At 38.6% G+C, this 27,745-nt stretch overlaps 1 protein-coding gene and 1 long non-coding RNA gene across 3 annotated transcripts in view; both read right to left on the reverse strand.

The window, feature by feature from the left end:
• Window positions 1-303: 303 nt before the first annotated feature.
• On the reverse strand, window positions 304-12,843 carry LOC127526825 (uncharacterized). The gene is made up of 2 exons (XR_007934262.1): window positions 12,365-12,843; window positions 304-566 (listed from the first exon to the last, which is right to left on the reverse strand). It is a non-coding gene; the product is annotated as an uncharacterized LOC127526825 (long non-coding RNA).
• A 6,312-nt stretch (window positions 12,844-19,155) lies between these two features.
• LOC114646589 (mothers against decapentaplegic homolog 6-like) overlaps window positions 19,156-27,745 on the reverse strand; it is a 28,737-nt gene continuing 20,147 nt past the window's right edge. For both annotated transcript variants that reach the window (XM_028794850.2, XM_028794849.2), the window contains exons 4-5: window positions 21,511-21,639; window positions 19,156-21,317 (exon numbers count right to left, since the gene is read on the reverse strand). In XM_028794850.2, coding sequence (XP_028650683.1) covers window positions 20,788-21,317; window positions 21,511-21,639 — 659 coding nt within the window. In that variant the 3' untranslated portion in view covers window positions 19,156-20,787. The remainder of the gene's footprint in view (window positions 21,318-21,510; window positions 21,640-27,745) is intronic.

The following is a 27,745-nucleotide window of genomic DNA, read 5'->3' on the forward strand; positions in this document are numbered from 1 at the left end:
GATGAAAATAGATTGGAGTGGTTAAATGTTTCATTTTACTTAAAACAAGAAGATCTAAGCAGTTGAAAGTCTGATTAACAGAGCAATCATTTTGTAGCTAGTAGGGTGCTATATTTTGAAGGTGAGGAAGTGAAATGAAACTAAGAAAAGAACAATCGATATATACAGTGAAATTGTATACACCAAAACGTTTCTAGTGATCATTTCTGATAGGAGTTCTCATAAGCTTATAAAGGCATGGGATTTTCATTATACGTTAAAATCTAACCTAGACAGTATAAAGTAAGATACATGAAGCAGATAAAGTTTTGGCTTCCCAAAAGAGCTCCCTGTTTAATTTTATGATAAATTGCAATTCAAATAATGATTTGGCAAGAACGCAGAATAGTCAGGTAATTTCTCATGTAGCCATTCAGGTAGGTCTCTCCTCTTTAGTAGCAGGTTCCAGAGTGAATTGAGACTTGTAGTGGCACGGCTGTTTAGTAGTGGATTGACTAAAAGAGGCAGGTGTTCCAGAGGTGGGGTGAAAGTGACATCACAAGTTTTCTGTTGTGTCCTCCTCTATTCTAAAGGTGGGGAAAAAAAAAAACAAGATTACAGACTATGCAACCCCCTTAATCTCCCACCCACAACTTACTTACAAGAACCCATTGGACACTCACTACACATGTATGGGAAATGAATAATCTTACATTTCAATTAACATTTTGACTTTTCAGACCTATAAATGTCTCTGTACACTTTTGAGGCATTATTTCTTTTTTCAGTAGCACAGCAGAGGCTTAGTATGTGTATACATTTTTTGTGTTTTATTTAACCTTGTGAAAATATTGTGATTATCATGTGGGACCATGCTCCTTATTTTTAAAACTGAAATCACTATACTCTACTGATGCAACTAATCACTGGCTATTAAACCTATTAATATTAGTGTACAAAGACATTTAATAATTTCTTCCCAGGCTGATGTTTTCATAGATACCAATGCAACTCCAGAAATATTTATGAGAACACTTCGGGAGACACTCAAAGCATAGGTAATAAGACAAATAGTTTCAAATGTCTCGCATATAAATAAATTACAAATTAGAAGGTCATCAGAACCAGTTACTGAGATTTCTATGGGTAATAAAGAATATGCTGTAAATTAATCTAATGACATGCTATATGAAAAACAAGTGTGATTGAGAACAGAGATCAATGTTCTATTTTTCTTGTTCACAGAATATTACTCTTATTAATAAATACATAAATAGGGTGCGCAAAATGCAGTTATAGAGGTTAATAATGCAGTAGGAAAGAACGCTTGTGACCATAAAGTAAAAACTAATATTTAAGGGCTATTGTTAATTCTCTATACACATCACAGTAAATTTTTAAAGAGAATCTCACACAAACAAATTCATTTTTGAAACAGTTTTCCCAATAAGTTAGGACTGTTGCAACTTGATGTTCTGCTAAGTGAAATTCAAGAACTTGTACGTTTTTTGTGAGACAGCAAACCAACTGACCCAGGTGGCTATCCAGTGGAATTTTATAAAACATTGACTGTTAATGTAGTTCTGTTAATGCTAGCCATGTTTGAGGAAGCTAGAGAATGTACCATGCTACCCCAGACTCTACACATGGCATCAATTAGGGACTTTGCAAAGAAGAAGAAGACAACTCTTAAATGCAAATCTTACAGGCCAATTTTGGTATTAAATAATGATGTTAAGATATTGCTAGACATTTTAGAATAGAGAAAGTACAGTATTCCCTCCGGCAATATCATTTGACCATACTGGATTCGATGAATGCAGACCTCTATTTTTAGATCTCCCTTGACTGTGTACTATGTACCCTTTCACTTTTTGAGCTTCCAGAGATCTTTCTAGCTCCAGATGCAGGAAAAAGCATTTGATAAGCCCGAAGGAGGATATCTCTTTATCGTACTTTGAAAATTTGTTTTGTACCCAATATTTGTGTTTGAATCACATTACTGACCCTGGGACATTTTTTTGTGGGTAACCAATATAAGTTCCAGTAAGTGTAGTTAACAGTTCAGAGGGAAGAGTAGCTGCCAGGTTAGTATAAAAAATACTTGGGGAAGGAAAATGACATCCATTGATTTTCTGTGTAGTGAATTGGGTGGTGGATTGGCATTAAAGGAATGACCAGAAATGGAATGTTGGTACTACATGGGATTAGTGCCTGGGATAAGTTATTACAGTTTCACAGTAATTTTGCTAGTTTTAAAGCATGCTTTCATAGGCTGCTGTGCCAGGACAGATTTTTTTTCAGTGAAGCATACTGTATATGGGTAGGAAGTATTCAAAAGGTTCAAGATTGCTCTTTGGCTTATCTGCCACTTCTTATAGATAAGGATTTTGGCCTTGATGGCACTGGTGTTATACTGATCCTGTGGTATGCAGTGGCCTGTTACATTCAGTCTCTCAGCTATCCTAAGCACAATAAGAGTGACATAGTGGAAGCTGCTGACTGTAATAGATAGATAGATACTTTATTAATCCCAAGGGGAAATTCACATTCTCCAGCAGCAGCATACTGATACAAAAAACAATATTAAAGATTGATAATAATGCAGGTAAAAGAAGCAGTACACTCGTGGTGTGCATTGACCACACAACGGACAACAGGAGAAGGGGTCTGCGGAGTAATACAGAGGGAGGGACGGTGTGCCATCGTCCCATACTAAATCATCGTCCTATACTAAATAAGCTACTCCTCTGGCCTTTACGCATACGGGAGAAGCGTTAGTCAGTGGACAAAAGGTTATGTCTTTGTTTGACTCCGGCAGTAACATTTCCATTGTTGCTCACCTTCTAGTGTTACCGCAACAGTGGCTAAAGATTAAGACCTGTCTAACCTGTGTTCACGGGGATGTCCAGTATTATTGCTCCGCCAAATATTACATCTGCCATGACGACATATTAAAGAAGGTGGTGGTGGCGGTGATGGAAAATCCTCTCTTTCCTGTGATACTAGGTAGAGACTGGGTAGACATTAATTGCAGTATCACAGTCGCTACTCCCACAAGATCACTAGCTCTAGTCACGGACACGGAATCCGCACCCTCAACTTCCTTCATGCCGTGTATACAGCTAGCTGGACTGGAAGCTGGAGATGGACTTCGGCTTCTATTGATGACAGGGAAACACCTGGGATGTCTCAGCAGGACACGTCATAAATAAGAGCTGAGCCGACTCGGGATGAAACCCTGTCCGTTGAGGTCAAATCCAACCCTCTCACATGTCTGCAGTTTCAATTTAGGCAGACCCCGGCTTCATTTAAAAGGGAGCAATGGAACGACGACTCCCTTAAATTTGCAAAGAATGCAGTTGTTCTGGTAGACGGCCAACACACAGCACATCCTATGTCACAAGGCCCCTACTTTGTATTAAATAATGACCTTTTATATCGGGTAGCTGAACATGAGGGGGAGATGCGGTTACTGCTGTTAGTACCACGAACTTACTGGCGACAAGTCTGTGAACTAGCTCATACCCATCTCCTGGGAGCCCATCTGGTCCCCAAAAAAACATTGGAAAGGATTAAACTCCAATTTTTTTTGGCCCGGAATAAATGAGGAGTTCCGCTGCTTTCGCACATCCTGCCCGGAGTGTCAATTGCATCAGATTCCTAGGAGGGACTGTGCTCCTCTAGTTCCATTACCCTTAATTGATATCCCTTTTGAGTGTATTGGGGTCGACCTGGTGGGACCCCTAGAATTCTCAGCCAGAGGTCATAAATATAGAATGGTCCTTGTAGATTACACTACCCAATTCCCTGAAGCTGTTCTGTTGTGCTCAGCTACTTCAAAAGCTATCGCATGGGAATTAGTAGGGGTCTTTGCGTGAGTCAGCATCTATAAAGAAATCCTGATGGATCAAGGGACGCCTTTCACCTCGCAGACGTTCACAGGGATGTTCTTAGGCATACGCGAATCACGCATCTGTGTAGGGCCCCAACTTACAATTTTTTTTTATTTTGTTGTTTTTTTTTTGTCGGGCTGTGGGTCTGGGGCCACCTGTCATGCCCCTGGCACTGCAGCCGTCTGTGCCAGTCCCAGGAAATTCAGTTCAGTGCATCTCTTAGTCTTATTAACAATGGTAGTTTATTATCCATATTGTAATCTTCACCTAAATCCCTAATAATATTGTCACGCCGTCGTAACTTTGCCAAATGCACTATAGCAAATGTTAATTTTAGAGATTCATTTCGGATTCATTCAGAGAGATCCCTATAAAATCATGAAATATCCATATATTACCAGCCTTTACCAGATCCAGAACAAAATCAATATTTTACCACTCTGCATACACACAAGCGTACATGTAGGCTTACTGGTCATCTAAGGCCTTTTCCGGACGTTTTATTAGAACACCTTCCTGAGCTCACAGGAGGGTTCTGTCCCCCTGGACACCCACATCTGGGGACTGCACATTTCTGAACTGCATAGGGCCCCCAAACTGCTAAGAAAGGCCCTGCATTCAGGGAGACTGCCAAGCTACTAAAAATAAAGCATTTAAAGACCTCGGTATATCATCCTGAAACCGATGGTCTAGTGGACAAGTTCAATCAAACTCTCAAGCAGATGTTACACAAAGTAGTCAACAAGGATGGAATTAACTGGGATCGGCTCCTCCCCCTCATCCTTTTTGCATATCAGGAAGTCCCCCAAGCCTCCACGGGGTTCTCGCCTTTTGAGTTACTAAATGGACGACAACCCAGGGGCATATTAGATATCTTAAAAGAAGGCTGGGAGGAAGAGGCCCTCCCTTCAAGAAATATATTGGAATATATGGCGCAGTTACACGATAGATTTGAAAAAATTAGACCTATACTAAAAACACACATGGAAAAGGCACAAGCAGCCCAGGTCCGATGTTATAACCATGGCACGTCTCTTCGGGAATTCCGCTCTGGAGACCACGTCATGATTCTAGTTCCTACCTCACATTCTAAATTATTGGCTCATTTGCAGAGCCCATATGAAGTTAAGGAGAGAAAGGGGCTGGTCGACTATTTGATTAAACAACTAAATCGTCGTCCCAGTGAGCGGATTTATCATGTCAATTTGCTGAAACCGTGGAAGGACAGGGATTCCAAGCCCTCCTCCGGACAGCCCTGCTCTCTCTTCGCTGATAAATTAACCGCCAAGTCGCCAACAATGAGAAGAGCTTGAAGCAGTTATCCCGTCCGTCCCAGAAGTAGTCAGTGAAAATCTAGGATGGACCTCCCTGGTTGCACGTGACATTGTGACGAAACCAAGGGTAATAGTCCAAGAACACCTGTACAGAATTCCTGAGGCAAAAAAGGCTTAAGTGGAGCTGGAGATCAGACGAATGCTGGACCTAGGTGTGATTGAAGAAAGTTATAGTCCCTGGTCCAGTCCTATCATTCTGGTCAGCAAGCGTGACAGAAGTTGGAGGTTCTGCAATGACTTCTGTCAGCTTAACCAAGTCTCCCAATTTGATGTTTATCTGATGCCACGAGTGGACAAACGTCTAGGAAACGCTAAATTCTTGACTACATTAGATATGACTAAATGGTACTGGCAGGTTCCCTTAACGGACTCTGCTAAGAAAAAGACAGTGTTTAGCACCCCTAGCAGGCACTGCCAGTATCATGTTCTCCCATTTGGATTACATGGGGCACCTGCGACATTCCAGCGTCTGGTGGACAAATTGCTCCGTCCTCATAATTCCTATAGTGCTGCCTACTTGGATGACATCATCTATTTCAGCACCTGGGAAGAACACATACAGCAGGTTGGTGCCGTATTGTGGTCACTAGCAAAGGCTGGTCTTCATATTAATCTGAAGAAGTGTTACTTTGGGTTAGTCGAAGCCAAATATTTAGACTATCTAGTGGGCCAGGGTATGGTGAGACTACAGTGTGCTAAAATAGATGCCATTTTAAATTGGCCCTGTTCAATAAGCAAGAGGCAGATACAGGCCTTTCTTGGCTTAGTGGGGTACTATTGCCAGTTTGTACCCCGATTTTCTGAGAAAGCAATGCTTTTGACTAACCTTACAAAGAAGGGGAAACCTAATCACGTGGTATGGGATGATACAATGGTGGCTGCATTCAGTGACCTGAAAATGGCCCTTACGTCAGCTCCTATATCGAAAGCACCTGACTTTTCTATGCCTTTCATGCTCCAGACGGACGCTTTGGGCACCGGTCTTAGAGCCATGTTGAGCCAAAGTGTCGATGGAGTTGAACACCCCATTATGTACCTGAGTCGGAAACTGCTGAGAGTTAGTTGTGCTTTTGTCCTTCCAAATACATCCATGCTTTACAAACTTCTTGTACCAGCTGATAACTGAGAATTGAGTTATTAGGTCTTTATAAAATGTTGTTAAAAGTCACTGTAAGGAAGGCTTTAGTTTCTTGATGAGAAATTATTTTATATTATCTTTTAATAGCTAATCACATTTTTGGGTGCCATTTACTCATTAACAACTACCACCTGCAGTGTCTCAAGTACCATCACCTTCTAATATAACTTAAAAACCCTAATATTCATACTTGTGATCAAAAACATCTTTGTACACCATTAATTAGTAATACAGTGTTAAAAGTTGCTAACAAAACTCTAACCATGTGTGTATGTATATATATATATATATATATATATATAGTATATAATATGTATATGTAGAGAGAGAGAGACCATGCATGGAGCAGAGTTAAGCTTCTACTGAAAAATGGAAAGAGGTCAAGAGTGTTAGGGAGATGAATGGGAAGTAGAAGTCATAACCTGTTTGTCATGGAACTTCAGAATCGTATAACACTACCAGCAATAGAGACAGATTTGTTCTATTGGCAGAAATGTTCAATGTTCTTCGATAAGCTAGAGGGCAGACATCACACAAGGTGCCAGGTTTCCCTGGTTCTTTATCAGGAGAGAAAGAGAAGCCTCTCTCATTCACAAATGCTAAGGGGATTTATCTTTACACTTTTTATGGATTACTGGAGCCAGATGGGGATGCTAGGGCTTGATAGCTTGATGAATGTCAGAGACCCAGTGAGAATTAGAAATTAATTGAAATTGCAGTGTTAAGTTAGCTGAAGAACAGTGAAAAAAGGATGTAGGAGAAACCAGGGTTTATGAACCTTGGAAAACTGAACAAAAACAGGCCACTGTCATCCTACAGATTTATTGTTTTAGTGGCCTTTTTAAACATGGATATTGGGGGTGATGGTAAAACTGACAACAGTTTATGGTTTGTGATGGATTGTCGGCTTCTTATTCCGGCCCTCACCCCCAGGCCGCCAGGAGGAGCTCTCCCGACAGCATGGACGGGCCCCGAATTCCAGCAGGGCCTCATGGACTATGTAGTTTTTATACACAGCCCTGCTGGATACCTTGGGGACCACTGGGAGTCGCTCTCGGGAAGCCCGTGGACTCATTTGTGCCCTATAACCTGGAAGTACGTCCTGGTCACGTGAGCAGGAGAGATGACGTGCTTCCAGGTTGAAGATAAGGACTGTTTACTCTGACCCGGAAGTAATAAGGAACTGTGGACTGTTGGGCAGGAACACCTCCGGGTCAGGGTGTATAAAGGACTCTGGGAAAGCCCAGACACTGAGCTGAGCTGGGAGGTAGGGTGGCGAAGTGTCTGGGCGAGGAGGAAAGAGTATTATTGTGAGAGTTGATTTATAGGAGTAGTGTGGAGTGGAGGGTGCTTGGTGCACTGTACTGTTGTACAATAAAGAAGAATTGTACTATTACCTGGTGTTTGGAGTGGTACCTGAGGGTTCAAGAGGTGGACACACATCTCTACTGCTACAGGTTGCAGTATTGCCAATATGCTTACTAACAAAACCACTGTGTCGCCTCATTCATTAGGATGCACAAGACACTATATATAAGCACTTTTACTGGTTATGTGCTCACTAAAAACAACTGATTGCAATCAGAGCCTATTTAGGCCCTTTAAAGGGGTGAAAATGTTTCAAGTCATTTTTATGAGTAACTTAGAGGGATTCATACCATTTTATTTTCCCTTTTCCACCACTGACAGTTTCTGACAAAAAACAAAATTCCAATCAAACAGATATAACGTAAAATAGCAAAATGTGAAAAAGTCCAAAGGAATAAATAGCTTTTTCCACTAGTGTAGTAACAATGTAGTTTTAAATGATAAATTGGTCATAACTTTTATTTATAATGCAATTATTGTATTAATTTGTAATCTTTAACTTTTTATTAATTTGTTTTACTAGGTGCAGAATACATGAACATATTAAACACCTGTGTGGGGCTCAAATATCTGACCTGTCCTCCTCTTCTTATAAAGGCTTTCCCAATTTAATGAGAGGTGGCTATGTCGTTTCTGCCTCCTCCACTCCTGTCTGTTGTATTCTTCCTCACCTGATACCCCTATCTTCTTGAGGTCCCCTTTCACACAATCTGTCCCCTTTCCTTTAGTCACTCTTTGGTTCTCTTTTCCTCTGTCCTGACACCTCCATATCCATGATCTTCTCACCGTTTTGTTTGCCTTTTTTCAAATTACACATCTGTACCACTTTAACCTTTGTGACGGATGGTGGCCGGTGCCATTACCTGACTAGGACGCCTCCGTAATGGAAGGACGGGGGAGATGACTTATCCTATTTGTAATGGCCCCTCAGAGTCTCACAGGGCCATATGGGTCTTGGTATTGGTCGGCTCAGCCCTGTTGGCTTCCAGGGATGCCGCCAGGGGGAGCTGAAGAGCCCTACTTTGGGCTTCTGCCATACCTGGGAGTAATTCCAGACATCCCTAACGAGCCACCTGGCATTTTCCTGACTTCAGCTTAAAAGGAGACAGCTACCTCACAGAAGGGAGCCAGAGTTCGGAGGAAGAGGAACCAAGCCTGCCTATGGAGGTGGAAAGACAGACAAAGAAGAGAGAAAAGTGTTACACTGTATATTGTGCTTCTGTACTGTGCTGCTGAGGGGAACGGTTCGGGAAGTGTTTCCTCATCTAAATAAACGTGTGTTGCTGCACTTGTTTGTGTCTGTCATGTCGGGTATTTGGGGAGCTGTGCGCCCACTGTTGGTTCACACCTTCTTTCCTGTATTTCTTTAAGAGATTTGACCAACTGTAACTGTATCTCTGATTATCACATTCCTAATCTTCTCAAGCTTGGTTACACCACACATCTATCTCTTCATCCTCATTTCTGTAGCCTCCAGTTAACCTTTTTAATTGCCTGTGATCCATCTGTTTTGAAGAAATTACCCCTAAGATTTGATCAGTGACATGGATACTATAATTTTAGAAGTGTTTTTTTTTTGTGGGAGTACTTAAGTACAAAATACTTTTAAACTTCTAGTTAAAAAGTAACAGCTGTGTGATTAGGAAATGATAATGAGAAGTAGCCACTTAGGCTGCTGTGTTGGTTTGTACAAAAAAAACCAAAACTTATCGGGTGAAAGCCTTAACACTATTGATTAATTACTGCAAAAATGTTATTGCAAGTGTGTTCTATGAGTACAAACACAGGTGTTGTACTATATTCAAGTAGTTCACTTTAAACTGCTTCCATCAGTGGAAGAAAAAATCCATCCTGAAGTTTTAAGGAAAGTTGCCAGTCAAAGCCAGTCATGGCAGCATCAGGTGTAAGGCAGAAACCAGTGCACACATACCTTTGAAATGTGGAGTACTACAATTAAACCCAATGCAGACATGAGAACAATGTTATATGAGACACTAGTCCATTTCAGGATATGCTTACATTATTTTGTTCTTGACTAATAAGATGCTGGTTTAAATAGTACATGGTGTAGTGGTTAAAAATTTGTTTGTGGGTTCAAATCCTGCTACTGACACTATGTGACCATGAGCAAGTCACATGACCTACATGTGCTTCATCTGGAAAACCAAAAGAAATGTACCCAATTGTATCATAAGTGTTGTAAGTCACATTGGATAAAGGCATCAGACAAATAAGTAAATGAAAATGTGTGTGTGTGTATATATAATATACACACATAAACTCACTGGCCACTTTATTAGGTGCACATTGCTAGTGCCAGGTTGTACCCCCTTTTGTATTTCTTCATGGCATAGATTCAACAAGGTGCTAGAAACATTCCTCAGGGATTTTGTCTATATTGACATGATAGCATCTTGCAGTTGCTAATGATTCGTTCAGCTGCACATCCATGATGTGAATATCCTGTTCCACCACATCTCAAAGGTGCTCTATTGGATTGAAATCTGGTGACTGCGGAAGCCACTTGATTACAGTGAACTCAATGGCATTTTGAAGAAACCAGTTTTGGATGATTTTGAGCTTTGCAACATGGTGCATTATCCTGCTGGAAGTAGCCATCAGAAGATGGGTACCTTGCAGTCATTAAGGGATTGACATGGTCAGCAAAAACACTCGGGTAGGCTAAGGCATTTAAACAATGCTTAATTTGTGTTAAAGGGCCTAAAGAAAATATCCCCCACACCATTACACCACAACCACCAGCCTTAACAGTTGATGTAAGGCAGGATCAATCCATGCTTTCTTGTTCTTGACACCAAATTCTGACACTACCATCCAAATGTCACAGGAGAAATCAAGGCTCATCAGACCAGGCAACATTTTTCCAGTCTTCTTTTGTCCAATTTTGGTGAACCTGTGTGAATTGCTTCCTCTGTTGCCTGTCCTTCACTGCCAGGAGTGGTATCGGTTGTGTAATTCTGCTGCTGTAGCCCATCTGCTTTAAGGTTCAATGTGTTGTGCATTCAGAGATGTTCTTCTGCATGTTTTGGTTGTAACAAGTAGTTATTTGTGTGACTGTGTACTACCTTTCTATCAACTCAAACCAGTCTGGCCATTCTCTAACCTCTGGCATCAACAAGGACTGCCATTCACTGGATATTTTCCCTTTTTCTGATACCATTCAATGTACTGTAAACCCAAGAGATCCTTGTGTGTGAAAATCCCAATAGATCAGCAGTTTCTGAAATACTTAAATCAGCCAGTCTGGTGTGAACAACCATGCCTCATTCAAAGTCACCACCTTTCTTCCCAATTCTGATGTTTGGTATAAACTTGACCAGATTGTCTTGACAATGTCTACATGCCTAAATGCACTGAGTTGCTGCCATGTGATTGGCTGATTAGATATTTGTTTTAACAAGCATTTGAACAGGTGTACCCAATAGTGACTGGTGAGTATGTGTGTGTATGCAATATAAATACTACTGGTGAAAACCTCATTTTTTCTTAAGAAGCAAAAAAAGTAAGTGGTAAACTGCCAGAGGTTTAAATTTAAAGTTTAGGTTAGCAAAAACAGAAAAAAGGAAATAGCAGAATATTACAAATGGACTTTCTTAAGGGAACAACTAATAAGTAAAGTAAATTAAGATTTGCAAGTTGAAGTAAACAATTTGCACAGATGTCCCAAGTTCTGTTGATTGCTTAAAAACCCTCATATGTATGTATGTGTGTATGTATGTACAGTATTAGTACACAGAAAAGTACTTAGTTACATAGAACCTGATACAGCCAATTAATCAATGACACTATAACTGAGGCCCATTGAGTATTGCCTGGGCGAAGTTTGGTAATACAGCTAGCGTGTAGTAAAATTCAAAAGAAATAATAAAATATTTTAAAATAAGTTAGCTAAAACAAAGATTACAATATTCAAAGATTAATAAGTGGAGTAAATAAAGACAGCATATTAGCAAATAGCAAAGCAACCTTTTGAGTTTAAACAATTAACAAGTGTAAAATGAATGGACACTGCGAAAACTTGAAGAGAGCAATTTGTCATTTTTTTTCTTTTAATTTATGAGCACCCAAAAAAAAGTCTTAAGCGAAGACAAATACCTTCTTCTCAGCAGCCAGTTTTCAGTAATCATATCTACATTTCTTCCTGCATTTGTTTGTCGTATAGGTTCCAGGGTGATTTTCTATTTATTTTCTTATTATTGCCCTGAATGAATTTTCATTCTCTTATGCTTGCTGTTCATATTACTGGAAATTTGTTCTTGTATTAAAACTTCTAAGTCACCTGTCTCTTCTCAGGGTCCTTGACTGATTCAGCCCACATCAGGGATTCCACTCTCTACTGTTATACATCGGCTGGACATATAAAACAAATTTTTGTCTGGTCACTTTTTCTATTCTGGCTGCAGTGTACTTATTAATAATAATGTACCACTTATAATAGACAGTCCACAGAAAACACAGCTCACAATACAATTACTGCCTTCAAGAAGCACCCTAATACAGTTACCAGGGAATATAGGGAGAAAACATAGAATCTGTTCCTCTTCTTAGTGTCGAACAAACGCCTCCCCACTCCCCCACCCACAGGTCTTCAGTACAGACCTACCCTGAAACCAAACTGTGGCACTTACCTGAAGTTCTGGTAACTGAAGTGTAAATGTGCACTAGCGCCTGAGACAGGACTTCCCCACACAGTGTGAGAAACCATGGGGTGTGTAGGAGTGAATAGGTTAATTCAGAAGACTTGATCCAGCATATTCCGTTTGTACTTGCTCCCTTCTTCTTCAGTATTGGCCATCTGTATGCTTGATTGTTAACAGTATTTAAACCATTAATAGTAAAGTATTTCTGGTCTTAATAATTTGGCTTCTCTGGAACTTGTTTCATATAAGTGTTCAACGGTGTGGTGTTATGCAGTTATCCCTTTCAAGAAGTAGAGAGGATTCATTCAGAATAGATAAATTATATTGTCAAGCCAAATTTCTGAGTCAAATCCTTCCTTGAATTCCCCAAGAGCACACACACTGCAGCAAAAGAAACCTCATACCCAGCTGGGTTATGACCATAACTAATGCAGTAGCTTTGTCATCATTCTCAGCTAACAGATTTAATTCAGTGATATCTACAAATGAAAGTGCATTTCCTTTCAAGCTACAAATAATAAAAATACCCTTGGCATGAAATGGCAAATGGAATCACAGAGTGCTGGAGGAAAGTCCCTAGATTTATTTGTCTGCACAGCAAATTTGTAAGAAATATCTAAAGTAATTGCCTAAGCTTGTTAAAGAATAAATCTATATCTGAAAACCTCTAGAGACCGATACTTTAACCCACCTCAGCTATAAGAACCTACCCCTTAATACTTAATACCAACAGCTACAAAAAGTCTGAATTTTTTTCTATACTGCCTCTCATATCTATCAGAGTATTTATCCGATTTCATACTTGCTTATCCTGTTTAGGGTCATGGAGAGCCAAAGTCTAGAATTGGCATAATGCAGGAAACCACTCCAGATAAGGCACCAGTCCATGGCAGTGCACATTCATGCACACATTCACTCGTGCAGAGTCAATTTACAGTTTCAAATTAACAAACGCATGTTTCCTTGAGAGATAGGTAGAAAACAGGAATAACTAGGAAAAATACACACAATCACAGACTTAAAAGAATTTAAAATTCAAACAGACGGTAAGCTAGCCAGAATAGAAACACAGGAACGTAGACCTACAAGGACATCTATCTACAGTATCTATCTACCTACCCATCTATCAAAAGGCAAACATATTAATCACACAGCGATTAATCAGGCAGTTGTCTGTGTTGTCCACAGCAACATTTTTTTCTTCCTTCTCGCAAACTTTAAACCCTTAGTGCTAATAAATGTAATTAAGTTATCTCATCTTGTTAAGTTTATTGTGTAATCCAAATTTAACTTTGATGAATTATATCTATATGTGTCTTTTCACTTATTTTCACTCTGTGTAATAATTGTCATTATCATCTTAGAGATTTAATCTCTAATCCCCAAGTGCTACAATGAAAGAATAAAGTTTTTGACTCATCTTCATGCATTTCTTAATTATAAATGTAACTGCATACACTGTGGCTGTACATACAACAAAATATATACACATAAACACAAAATTCACCTCATGAACTGTTATGGGCATATTTTGTTATTTTTGTAATGGGTTGTGGAATATTTTATGTTTCCATTAGACACCTTCCTTCCCATTGTTTATTTTGAGAACAACAACTCTTTTTTTTCCCATCATATCATTAGAGTACCCTACTTTGTCTGGCATGATAATGAAGATGTTGCTTGCAGTCACTTGGATAATAGGAAATTTAAGGATGCAAATTTGTCCAGGATGTATGCTTTCAGTTTAAAAACATTTAAAATCTTCAACATTTCATACAGAGTCATTCATCAGGACCACAATCTTAAAGTAGACTACATTACAGTTAGAGAAAAGTTGGAATGTGGAATCTAGTCACCCAATGGTGGACTTTTTAGCCACACTAGGCTCCATTTTGTCTGGGGGGTATACTTGATATCTTACCTGCATTAGCATCTCAGATTGCTAAAACAACCTAAACAGTGAATTAATAGAATTACAAATCAGAAAAAAAAATGCAAAATTAAAAAAAAATAGTTTCAAAAGAAGTTACAGATGGAACACAAAGTAATGAATACTGAAAGACTTTACATGACACGTAAGGCATTCACCTTTGGATGGAACATACATTAGTTGACTCGATGAAGCTAATGACCTAAATATTTCATTAGACATGCAATGCACTGTCTAAAGGAAAGTGAACACAGAGGAGGCAGAGGACATACATAAAAATATGCAAATGCCATACTTGTTTCAGAAGATGCAGAGCAAAAGCTGACATTTGCTTTCTGCCACATTCCCCATCTTCAGCCACTTCCTCTCCCTCAGAGCCACTAGTTTTTCACAATGAGTTGGCTGACGCACTTCTCTGGCTTAACCCTTCACGTACACGTCAGCTTGTTGGTATAAGAGGGAAACTGGAGCCGTTTCATCGGCACTCTCCCTATTTGATGTGGTTTGCCAGGAAAGGGACTTTGAACCTCGAAAGGTTTATGTTCTTGTGTGACTTTTCTTTCTTGCTTATGTCTCTTAGATTTAAGCCCCCTCATTTCCTCCCCCTCAGTCTCCCCACAGGCATATAGAAGCCACATAGCCCCCTTCATTTTTAGCTTTGTTGAAGAGATGTGTCTCTAAAAATATCTATGTGTGGTCGCTCTTTCCCTGCATTACAGAACCCACCAACCACACCCCTAAAATCAGTGCAGAGAGGAAAGAGGTGGTACATAAACTTGGCACTGTTTAGTTAAGTTGCTTGGTGTTAGTCAAGCTGGGCGTTATCTTACAGTTCATGGCACTGACTGAAAGAAGGGGCAACACTGACTGTTTACTTATATTTGCTTCAATTCTCTGCTGTTAGTCTGATATCTAATTTTGAAATTGAGGTTTACATGCAGCCAGATTAGCTTCTAGTCTGTTTGTTTATTCGTTCATCTATTTTTGAACCTGTATTTTACTGTACAGTGTCAAGGCACTATCCATCCAATACGGTTTTTCATGGGGAGCACACACATCCATAAAGGAGTTTTTACACCAAACCAACTGGCAACAGTCCATCTAAGACTTTGTTTTTGGATAGGGTAAAAAACTACAGTCCTGTAGGAAATCTATGCAAGTGAACAGAAGAAGATGATATGATCTCCATCAATAAAGCACCTCATTCATGATGTGAACCAGGTCTGTGAGCCCTATCTACTGTGCCACATATCTGGGCTTTTGTTTCAAGTTTTAATGCAGTTTGGAGTATACAGTCAGGTCCATAAATATGTGGACAGTGGCACACTCTTCATAATTTTGGCTTTGTATGCCACCACAATGGATTTTAGATAAAACAATCATTATGTGATTGAAGTGTAGTCTTTCAGCTTTAAACAAACGTTCATATGAACGTTTTTGGAATGACAGCTGTTTTTCTGTATTGCAACCCCGTTCCCATACCCCCCATCCCCCCCCACCCAATTTTCCAGGAGCTCAAAAGTATTTGGACATTTGATTGATAAACTGTTCCATAGCCAGGTAGGAGCAGTTCCTTGTTATTTCATTGATTATCAAGCAGGTAAAAGGTCTTGTGTTGATTCCAAATGTGGAATTTGCATTTGGAAGCTGTCACTGTGAACTCTTAATACATTGTTGAAAGAGCTGTCCATGCAAGTAAAAATAATCCTTCATTAGGGTGAGAAAACAAAACAAACCCTTTAGAGAGAGAAAGAGTAGAAACATGAGGAGTGGTCAAATCAACCATTTGGTACGTTCTTGAAAAGAAGGAACATAGTGGTGATCTCAGCACCACCAGAAGGTCTGGAAAACCACAGAAGACAACTGTGATGGATGATTGAGGAATTCTGTTCTTGGTGAAGAAGAACCCCTTCACAACATTTAGCCAAACCAAGAACACTCTAAGGAAAGTAGACCTATCATTGCCAAAGTCTATAATCAGGAGAAGACTTCATGAAAGTAAAGACAGAAGGTTTACCACAAGGTGCAAACAACTGGTAAACCTCAAGCGTAGGAAGAACATATTAGGCTTTGCCAGAGAACAGTTTTGAAAAGTCTGTGCAGTTCTGAAACACATGCCAGAATGTTGGAAAGAGACGAGTATGGGGAAGATGAAAAGCGGCTTAAGACCTGATGCATACCACATCATCTGTGAAACATGGTGGAGGCAGTTTTATAGCATGATCATATATGGCTGCAAATGGATGTCGGTCACTTGTGTTTATTAATGATATGACTGCTGACAGAAGTAGCAGGATGAATTCTGAAGTGTATAGGGCCATAGTATCTGCTCAGATTCAGACAAATGTTCCAGAACTGATAGGATGATGCTTCACACTACAGATGAACAGTGAGCCAAAACATACTTTGAAAGAAAACCAAGTGCTTTTTAAGGGAAAGAAATGGAATATTCTTCAATGGCCAAGTTGATCAACCGAACTCAACCCAATTGGTCATGCATTTGACTTGCTGAAGACAAAACTGAAGTCCAATGAACAAGCAGCAACTGAAGACTGCTGTAGTGAAGACCTGGCAAAGTATCACTAGGGTGGAAACCCAGCACTTGAAGATGGCTGTGGGTTCCACACTTTGGACAGTCATTGACCGTAAAGGATTTTCAACCAAATATTGAAAATGATAATTATATTTATGATTATGTTAGTTTGTCCAAATACTTTTGAGCCTCTGAAAATTGGGAGACCATGTATAAAAAGTCTCTCTTTTCTGAATAGCTCATACAATATGTTTGTTAAACCCCTTGAATTAAAGCTGAAAGTCTGTACTTCAATCACATCTTGGTTGCTGTGTTTTAAATCCATTAATCCGTTGTGGTGGTGTACAGAGCCAAAATTTTGAATATTTCGTCACTGTCCAAATACTTATGGACCTAAATATATGTTTTCATCCACCAATTGTATACTCCGTTAGTTTGATTTAAAATTGGGGGTGGGTTTGGGATGCCGAAACCAACAAGGATGGGGCAGTAGTTCATCAGACAAGTTACATTTTTTGGATTGCTTATTTCTGTCATTGTTGTTGAGTATTTATTTAATTTAAACCACTTTGTATTGTATTTGGGTACTAATCAAGACTGGAAATTATGACAAAATGATAGCAGAAGAGAAGGCAAGAGCAGTGCAAAACCCTGATAAAGTGTATGCTGAAAATATCAAAGCAGTATGCCATGTCAGGGTAACTGGTACACTGTTGACAATATGCAAAGTCGGTGTGTCTGGTACACAGCTGGGGGACAGTAGTTATTGAGGATGCCTTGGATGGGTTTTGCACTGGGCCATTACTGAGGAAAGAAAAAAGCTATCTCCACGGTGACAAAGTAATATTTGAAGAATGCATACATAAGACCAGTTCAATACAATATTAAAAAAAATCATAGGGAGAATTAAATCAAAATGATTATATTTGGATAATTTGCTGTGAAGTGTTATATGAAATGTTTCTTTCAACGCATTTAATAATTAAAATTCAACTTTTTTTTTTTTTTTTGCAGAAGGTTAGATTCTTTAATTGCAGTGTGCGACTGTGATCACACAGTGAGTCAGGGATAGGATTACACTTGAACCGGGCCATCATACCAGCATCATAGGCCCCCAGGCAAAGTTGTGCACTGGAGCCCCTGTTATGACAGCAAACCAGAAACATACATAGGCATCAGAAACATTGTGGGCCCCTGTTCTCCTGGGGCCCTGGCCAGAGCCCATACATTAAGATGGCCCTGCACTTGAACCTAATGGTTTACAGTTCGTCCTCACAGGTGGCGCAGTGGTAGTGCTGCTGCTTTGGAGTAAGGAGACTGTGGAAGATTGTGGGTTCGCTTCCTCCCTGTGTGGATAGCGCTTTGAGTACTGAGAAAAGCGCTATATAAATGTAATGAATTATTATTATTATTTAGTTCCACTCCTTCACCAACTGGCATCTTTAACTTTCTTTTCACTTTGCGCCCATTATATATTTTAGTTTAGTATTCTGTGTAAGTTTACTTATAGCAAGTTTAAATGCAATTTTATTTAATATCAGTTATATGTAATTCTCTTCTCAATCTGGCCTTGATTAACATCTGAAACCACACTACATTTGATTCTAATAATATCTGATTATTTTATACTACATACATTTTTGATCCTTAGAAGGTTGTATTATGTAATGGATATGCTTTTAGAGTTTAAACACATATGTTGAGTACTTTTTACTTTTAAATATTTCATCTGATACCTTTAATAATGTTTATGTAACTTTCACTAAAATGTTTTTATAAACTCTTAAAAAAACACCAAATAACAGAAACATTGTGAACATACTTAACATAGTGGAGCAATAGCTGGCAGTGGTGCCTCACAGTCCCAGAGTCCTTGCTTGATACCGAATCGAAAAAGAGAAAAGCAGATAAAGATAACCCAAATGAGAGGCACTGTCAAGCTGTCATATTTTTAAAAGCTATATAGCAGCAGTCCCTTAATTGCAGTGATGAAAATAACAATTCAGAAACATTATTGTGTAGGGAATATTTAATAGCAATAAAATATATGAAAAACTGATAACGTTTAAAAATGTATGTTTGAGCCGCAAGAAATAATACAATAAAAGTAACGTACAATAAATACATACAAATTGATTTGTATTCCTTTAAATTAATTTTTGACAGTGGTGACAGAAAAAATGTTATTTATGACCAGAAAGTCAATGCCTGCCTTCTAGAAAATTACTTGAATAGTATGAATATTAATATAATATTATTGCCTTAATTAATATATATTTTACGCAGGTCATTTGTGCCAATTGTTGGATTTTGAAAAATAAAGTACAATTTGAATTTGAACTTAGTATGTGTGAAGTAGATCACATCATTTTTTAGATCCCAATTATTTTGGGGATGGTGACAAAATAATAAAGAATTTGCATAAATAAGACTAGTCCTCTACAATTATTTTGTTTAAATTCATAAGGAGGAGTAATTAAATCAAAATTATTATATTTGGATAATTTACTGTGAAGTGTTATATGAATAGTACCTTTTTATACTGTATTCTATACTTTTTATTGATTACAGAGTACATTGTACAATGCAGTAGTTTATAAGTTGGGAACAGTAGCATCCTCTTACTTACAAACTCTTTTAGTCATTAATGACAGCTTATATATCATTTTATAGTATAGAAGAATTGCCATGAACAACAAACAATATTTTTGCTTGTCATTCATGACCAGTATGATTTTTAATATAGGAAATATTATAAAAGTGTTCAAGTCAGAAAAAAGTCAGCTCCTACTACTTGCAGGCTTAAATGCTTAGATTTGTGAATCAGGCGCCACCCTGTGAGGGGAAAAGGAAATGACAAAAAGTTTTTTCAGTATATATGCCTTAGAATAACATAAAATAAAAACATATTTTAGTACAACATTGGTTATATACCGAATATAAATATTATAAAAATGTATTAGAACACAAACAGTTTTAAGGCTCCAGCTTAATAATATTCTGTATCCTAACATTTAATAAAATAGCCTCCTAATTTCCATTGCCAATGATTCAGTGTTTTCAATTATTTTTCAGTTATTCCTTCTATTATTTGCTCCTCATGTGTGGGAAAATTTCCAAATTAACAATATCAGCAACATTTTGCTATAGTGAAATTAATGTAGTGAAATTATAAATATGTTGACATGTTGTAGTATTTTAACTTTACTATAAAATGAATTGCAATATTCACCTCTAATCTGAGATTTTCAAATGCCGAGGTTCAACATTGTAGTAAGCAATAACAAATCAATGCATAATTATAGCAAATACCTCATGCTTCAATTGGTAAAGAAATCCTTGTAGATTATTTAAGTCTTAATAGCTAAGTAAACTAACAATCTTTTGGTCATTAGCTTCACAATCACCCTTGCTTCTTCCATTTATATTAGGCATTTCTATAAATTAGAACATCCTCTCACTTTTGTCTTTACTGTTCACTGTGCTTCATTTCCTTCCTTCTGAGCTACCATTTCATTCACTTTATCTCACCTTTTCTGTCTCTTAAGAGGGTGGCTGTCAAACTTTCAGACGTTTTAGGCCAAAACATACTACTATCAGCTGTTTTGAAGAGGTCTTATGGATCATTGTAAAGTGAGAATGACCATAATCCTTCTCAAAGTCTGGCAAGTGGGACCTCACTTACTCCTTACCGGTTTTCCTTTATTGGAAGAACAAAATGCAACATACCCGTTTCCAAAATTACACCTCACAAGTCACAAACCATTATCCTACATTATTTCTTTTGACATTTAACAATTCTACACAACTGAACATTTTACTCTATCAGCTTGTCATTTTTGCAGTTCATATCAGAAATTAATAATTCTTTGCTAATTCACCATCAGTATTCAATATAAAATAAATGTATACAGTATAGACTTGAGTAACCATAATTAACATTTGGATTTACTTATTTAGCAGAATTTCTAGCCAGCAAGGGCAGGAGGTGATGAGCCTTCTTGAGTATGTGGGACCCCATCCTTTGGCAAAGCTTACACGAATGCAGTGGGGATCCCATGGGCCCTTCTCTCTCACATAAGCCTGTCGTGAAGGGATCCTACGGTAATCAAATACCTTGAGGGAATAACCTGGCAGCAGCTTGCAGGCAGACCGACTTGAGTCAGGTGGCAGGAGAGTAGGAGAGCCTACAAACACTGGCACCTGGCTACGATTATATAACCAGACTCCGCCCCCTTCACGGCTCAGCACCACCCCTGGCCCAATACGCTTTCTGACTCTGCGGCTTGAAGAGTCTCCACCACGTTCTCCTCTCCCTAGAGGTTTTAAAGGAGACAGACAGAGCCCACTCCCCCTTGGGAGATCCCAAAACACACTGACTGCCTCCTCCTGTACTGCCAACTGACATCCAACCCTTGTCCGATGTTCCCAATATGCCAGTCTGCACCAGTAACCTTCCATACTGGAATCAGATGTTTCTGGAAATAAAGAATGAATATAATAGAATTAATGTTTAACAGTAAATGTAAATATGAAATTTCAAATACATTGGAGTTAAAGCTTAAGGAATTGAAGGCACAATAATTCTGCATCACTGCTATGAATTATGAATGTAGTGAGAAGCCAATTATGAGTAAAACACAGGAGGAGATCAGTTCAAAGTACACTCACCGTAACAATTTGAGCATTGTTCAGTGCTTGGATCTTTAGACCAGGCATCTCCAGGGCCAGACCAGTCCATCAGTCCGGTCCATTGGCTGCAAGATCTTGAGCATTTTGTGTAAGGTGGTGGTGGAGTTTCTGAACAGGAACAGAAAAGTAGGTAAAGAAACTACAAGTGCTTGCTGCACTGCATTTATCAAAGTACATTAGTATCAGTTCTGGAAGTATCTGCGGTTTTTAAACTTTACTTATTTGTAGTGGTGTTGATACCTTTTTCAGGCTTGATATCTAAACCCCTATCACTATTTTTTTAAACTAGCTGCATTTTTGGTTTGAATTTTTTAATCTTCCTTAACTGTGTTGTTGGGGTGCCAGTCAGGTTAGGACCCCCTCAATGGCTAGATTTACTGTAACACATGAAAAGGAGGAGAAACTCACTAACTCATATTTACAGTTGGGAACCAACCTGGAGTAATAGAAGAGTAATATCTGCATAGAAACTAATATATAATGTGTGTTTTTTATGTTATACATATGTGTAATGGGGCATGTAAAACAGTCATTCCTTGGACTAATTAATGTAATTCCCTCTGTTTTCACTGTATTGCTAATGGGATGGGTGGTGGGGTACTTTAAAAGTACATTGCTGATTCATGCATCCTAACCCATTACATCCACTACAGAAATTGAAAATGGGCAAGCCTGTGTCATACAAACTGGAGTATGTTGTTCTGTAACCTTATTTGAATCACCTCTGGAGCAAGTTCTACAAAAGTGTTTTACAAAGTGGTGTTTCTCTGGAATTTGCATAAACTTTCATCCATTAATATATTGAACCTGCCAAAGAATATTCCAGTAGCATCTTGACCAAGGCAGATCCCAACCCCAGTTGGGCCACCAGTCCAATTTGGAGATATGAGAGGACTTGAATTTTGTTTGTCTCTTCTCAGACCTTGTCTTAAAATTATTATTATTTACTAATTTGTCTAATTGCTTTATCCAAGACAACTTACAACATTTGAAATACTGAAATACAGTTTATTATATTTTCTTTGTTTTTCCAATATACTGTGTACAGCAAGGTAAGTCTGTAAATTAGAAAACTGTTACATAAAATCAATTGAACTTAATTTAATGCTGTTTCTGATCTGTATATTTTTGTCAATTTCATGCAGAGAGACTGCATAGTTCACCTTTCTTACTGTTAAGTCTTGAAGTATTAAAAACTGAATGACTTTCAAATAGCTTTTGCAAAGTGAGTTTTGTTCCACTCTTGAGTTTATGATTATTGCAAGTCTTATCAATCTAAAACCTTGTGTGCATGTAGCAGGTATTCTAAGTCTGAAAATTTTTTTTTAAGAATTTTGGCTTTATATAAAAATCAAAGTGTAGCACTCATCTTTAGCATTGTGTACAAACATGTTTCCTACATAACAACGTGTAGAGACACACCAAAACTGGACAAACTGATAGGAACAGTTGACATTATGCCATACTACAATGTTTCAAATGCTCCTTTGCTTCAGTAGAGGGTAAGCATACTCACATAGTGTCAGTACAGTAGTGGGATCTGAACCCACAACCTCATAGTTTGAAGTCCAATGTCCTAATCACTACACCACACTTTACACGACTTATTTTTTTTTTTTTGCTTGCAAATTATTCTAGAATTGTATGAACATAGCTAAATATATTTGTACTTTCAAATACATACATTATTTTTTCTATACATTTTTTAACATTTCCAAATCTTTTCCTTTAAGAATAACAACTGTGAGGGCCACAAATACATTTGTTAGTATGAAATTTTTGGGACTAATTCCTTCCTCCACCACAATGGTATTTGCTTTGCTTAAAATGCACATCACCTCGCAATGCCATTTGGTGGGTCAAATGTGCAAGTGCTATGAAGTGGATTGTGCTAAAGCGCTATAGCAGCAAGCAGAATATTTCAAATTAATCACATAGCAATAATTTTGTGAGTACTTCCTGTCAATTCTGATATATATATGGAATGTTTTATATTTTTTGGTCAAATTGTGTGTGTGTGTGTGTGTGTATAATATACAGTATATACTAGCCATCCCCCGCGGCTTCCCCTGCGTATTAGTGAAACAGGACAGTGAGATGGGCCCGGCCCAGCTCTGTACTCCTGACGTCATTCTTCCCCCTCCCCTCAGCCTGCAGCCTCTGTCAAGGATTAGTGCGAATATATTGCTCCTGCAAGTGAACTATGATTGTTAGTGAAATGAGAGAAGTCGCAAAATCAACTGGAATGTTCAAGCAAATTATAGAAAAAAAAAGATCTAAATCCGTTAAGTAGCTCGCTCGTTCACTAACTAAGTTGAGTTAAGGTTACGCCCCAAAGCAGACGTGTGAGTGAGGAGAGCCCCGCCCCCCTCTCCGCAGCCCAATGAGTCTCTCTCGGATTCGCGCTAATAAATCGGTACCGCAAGCAAACTATGATACTTAGCGCAATGAGAAAGTCGCAAAATTGACGGAATGTTCAAGCAAATTATAGAAAAAAACCCAATCTAAATCCGTTAAGTAGTTTTTTCATGAAAAGCGGACAGACGTACAAATGGGTCTAAAAACTATGAGAAATTTTTAAATCCGTTTCTTAGCGAGCACCTATGGGCCAAGGGTAATCTACATTCCAAATTTCAAGTTCCAAGTCCAGATGGTTTGGATTTCGTGATGAGTGAATTTGTGGTACTTGGCTTTTTATATATACAGTATATATATATATAGAAGAGTATAGGGTGGGCCATAAGTTTCCATACATAGGAAAAATAAACATTTTTTTATGAAAAACCATTTTTATTTATATAATATGCTCTACATGACTGCCATTTCAATCCTGACCTGGCCATCAGTATGATTTCAATTTGTTGCTCTTTATTCAAAAGCATTTTTTAGGGTATCTGAAACATAAATCATCTTAGGGAACGTATTACCAATGCCATTAAAAGCATAACTCCATTAGCTGTGCTAATACGTGTTCATCAGCAGTGATGAACACATATTGAAATGTGTTTTCAAAACAATGGCAGTCATGTACAGCATGAAAAAACATAAAAAAAATGTTTATTTTTCCTATGTATGGAAACTTATGGCTCACCTATATATATATATATATATAAATATATATATAAATATATATATATATATATATATATATATATATATATATATATATATATATATATATATATATATATATATATATACAATATTGCAAAAAGTATTGGGACACCCCTCCAAATCATTGAATTCAGGTGTTCCAAACACTTCCAAGGCCACAGGTATATAAAATCAAGCACTTAGGCACGCAGACTTCTTCTACAAACATTTGTGAAAGAACGGGTTACTCTCAGGAGCTCACTGAAGTCAAGCGTGGTACCGTGATGCAATGCCAACTGTACAATAAGTCCATTTGTGAAATTTCCTCGCTACTAAATATTCCGCGGTCAACTGTTAGTGGTATTATAACAAAGTGGAAGCAATTAGGAACAACAGCAACTCAGCCACGGAGTGATAGGCTATGTAAAATCACAGAGTGGGGACAGAAGTTGCCAACTTTCCGCCGAGTTAATAGTTACAGACCTCCAAAAGCTCAAGAACAGTGCATAGGGAGCTTCATAGAATGCAAGTGCAATGCAAAGCGTTGGATGCTGTGATGTAAAGCATACCACCACTGAACTCTAGAGCAGTGAGGACATGTCCTCTGGAGTGACGAGTCATGCTTCTCTGTCTGGCAATCTGATGGATCTGAGTCTGGGTTCAGCGGTTGCCAGGAGAACGGCACTTTCTTGACTGCAAGTGTAAAGTTTGGTGGAAGTAGAGATTATGGTGTGGGGTTGTTTTTCAGGAGTTGGGCTTGGCCCCTTAATTCCAGTGAAAGGAACTCTTAATGCTTCAGCATACAAAGCCATTTTGGACAATTTCATGCTCCCAGCTTTGTGGGAACAGTTTGAGGATGGCCCCTTCCTGTTCCAACATGACTGTGCACTAGTGCACAAAGCAAGGTCTATAAAGAAATGGATAAGCAAGTTTGGTGTGGAGGAACTTGACTGGCCCACACAGAACCCTGACCTCAACTCGATAGAATGCTCTAATTCATCCCAAAGGTGAAGACTGTGAGCCAGGCTTTCTCATGTAACATCAGTGCCTGACCTCACAAATGCTCTCCTGGAAGAATGGTCAAAAATTCCCATAAACACACTTCTAAGCCTTATGGAAAGCCTTCCCAGAAGAGTTGGAGCTATTATATCTGAAAAGGGTGGGCCAACTCCATGTTAAAGCCTATGTATTAAGAATGGGATGTCATTAAAGTTCATGTGTGTGTAAAGGCAGGCATCCCAATACTTTTGGCAATATAGTGTATAATAAAATATAATGTAATGTACACTCCAGTGTGATTCCATTTATATACATTTATATCTTGTTTTTGCCTCATGTTATTTTGCAAAAATTGTAAAATGGAATCATACTGGACTATATAAAAATAAACTGAATTGAACTGAATGTGACTACAACATAGCAGCACTACAGACTGGTACTCATCTCTGAGACTAAATGTTTCAAAACCTACTACTTATCATAGAATTTATGCTGTATTCTGTGAAAGCCTACATGCAAGTGAGAAGGAAAATATATTGTTACTATTGAACAAAGAATTTCCTTTAGCCTCACTTAAAACATGGCATAGCTTGAATCATGTAATACATTGTATACTTTAAGTTTCCAACCATTGTGGTAAATATCTACTGTCTATAGGATGTTTTTAAACTTTTTAGCTATCTTTTTATGTATGTTTATAGTCTGTAAGCCTAGGAGCCTATGTCTAGGTAGACTGGCAAAAGTAGAATGAAGAGTTCACTTTGCCACTTTCCAATGAATCTGTTGAATATATACAGTACAGTCTATATGTATACATAGTGTATAGTTACACTGAACCCTTTGCATAATGAACTTGAAACCTTTATTTGAAAGTAATCCATAGCAGTAACATATGGAGTACAGGTGGCATTTGCTTGTATTATTATTTATTAAGTCATTTTATTTATATCGCACAGTTCCCATGGTCAAGTGCTTTGCAGAAATTCAAAATGAATAACAGGGCATGTACAGTGCATTCGGAAAGTATTCACAGCGCATCACTTTTTCCACATTTTGTTATGTTACAGCCTTATTCCAAAATGGTTTAAATTAATTTTTTTCCTCAGAATTCTACACACAACACCCCATAATGACAAAGTGAAAAAAGTTTACTTGAGGTTTTTGAAAATTTATTAAAAATAAAAAAACTGAGAAATCACATGTACATAAGTATTCACAGCCTTTGCTCAATACTTTGTCGATGCACCTTTGGCAGCAATTAAAGCCTCAAGTCTTTTTGAATATGATGCCACAAGCTTGGCACACCTATCCTTGGCCAGTTTCGCCCATTCCTCTTTGCAGCACCTCTCAAGCTCCATCAGGTTGGATGGGAAGCGTCGGTGCACAGCCATTTTAAGATCTTTCCAGAGATGTTCAATCAGATTCAAGTCTGGGCTCTGGCTGGGCCACTCAAGGACATTCACAGAGTTGTCCTGAAGCCGCTCCTTTGATATCTTGGCTGTGTACTTAGGGTCATTGTCCTGCTGAAAGATGAACCGTCACCCCAGTCTGAGGTCAAGAGCGCTCTGGAGCAGGTTTTCATCCAGGATGTCTCTGTACATTGCTGCAGTCATCTTTCCCTTTATCCTGACTAGTCTCCCAGTCCCTGCCGCTGAAAAACATTCCTACAACATGATGCTGCCACCACCATGCTTCACTGTAGGGATGGTATTGGCCTGGTGATGAGCGGTGCCTGGTTTCCTCCAAACGTGACGCCTGGCATTCACACCAAAGAGTTCAATCTTTGTCTCATCAGACCAGAGAATTTTCTTTCTCATGGTCCGAGAGTCCTTCAGGTGCCTTTTGGCAAACTCCAGGCGGGCTGCCATGTGCCTTTTACTAAGGAGTGGCTTCCGTCTGGCCACTCTACCATACAGGCCTGATTGGTGGATTGCTGCAGAGATGGTTGTCCTTCTGGAAGGTTCTCCTCTCTCCACAGAGGACCTCTGGAGCTCTGACAGAGTGACCATCGGGTTCTTGGTCACCTCCCTGACTAAGGCCCTTCTCCCCCGATCACTCAGTTTAGATGGCCAGCCAGGTCTAGGAAGAGTCCTAGTGGTTTCGAACTTCTTCCACTTACGGA

Source organism: Erpetoichthys calabaricus, chromosome 2 (genome assembly GCF_900747795.2).
Source record: "Erpetoichthys calabaricus chromosome 2, fErpCal1.3, whole genome shotgun sequence".
Classification (NCBI taxonomy): Eukaryota; Metazoa; Chordata; class Cladistia; order Polypteriformes; family Polypteridae; genus Erpetoichthys; species Erpetoichthys calabaricus.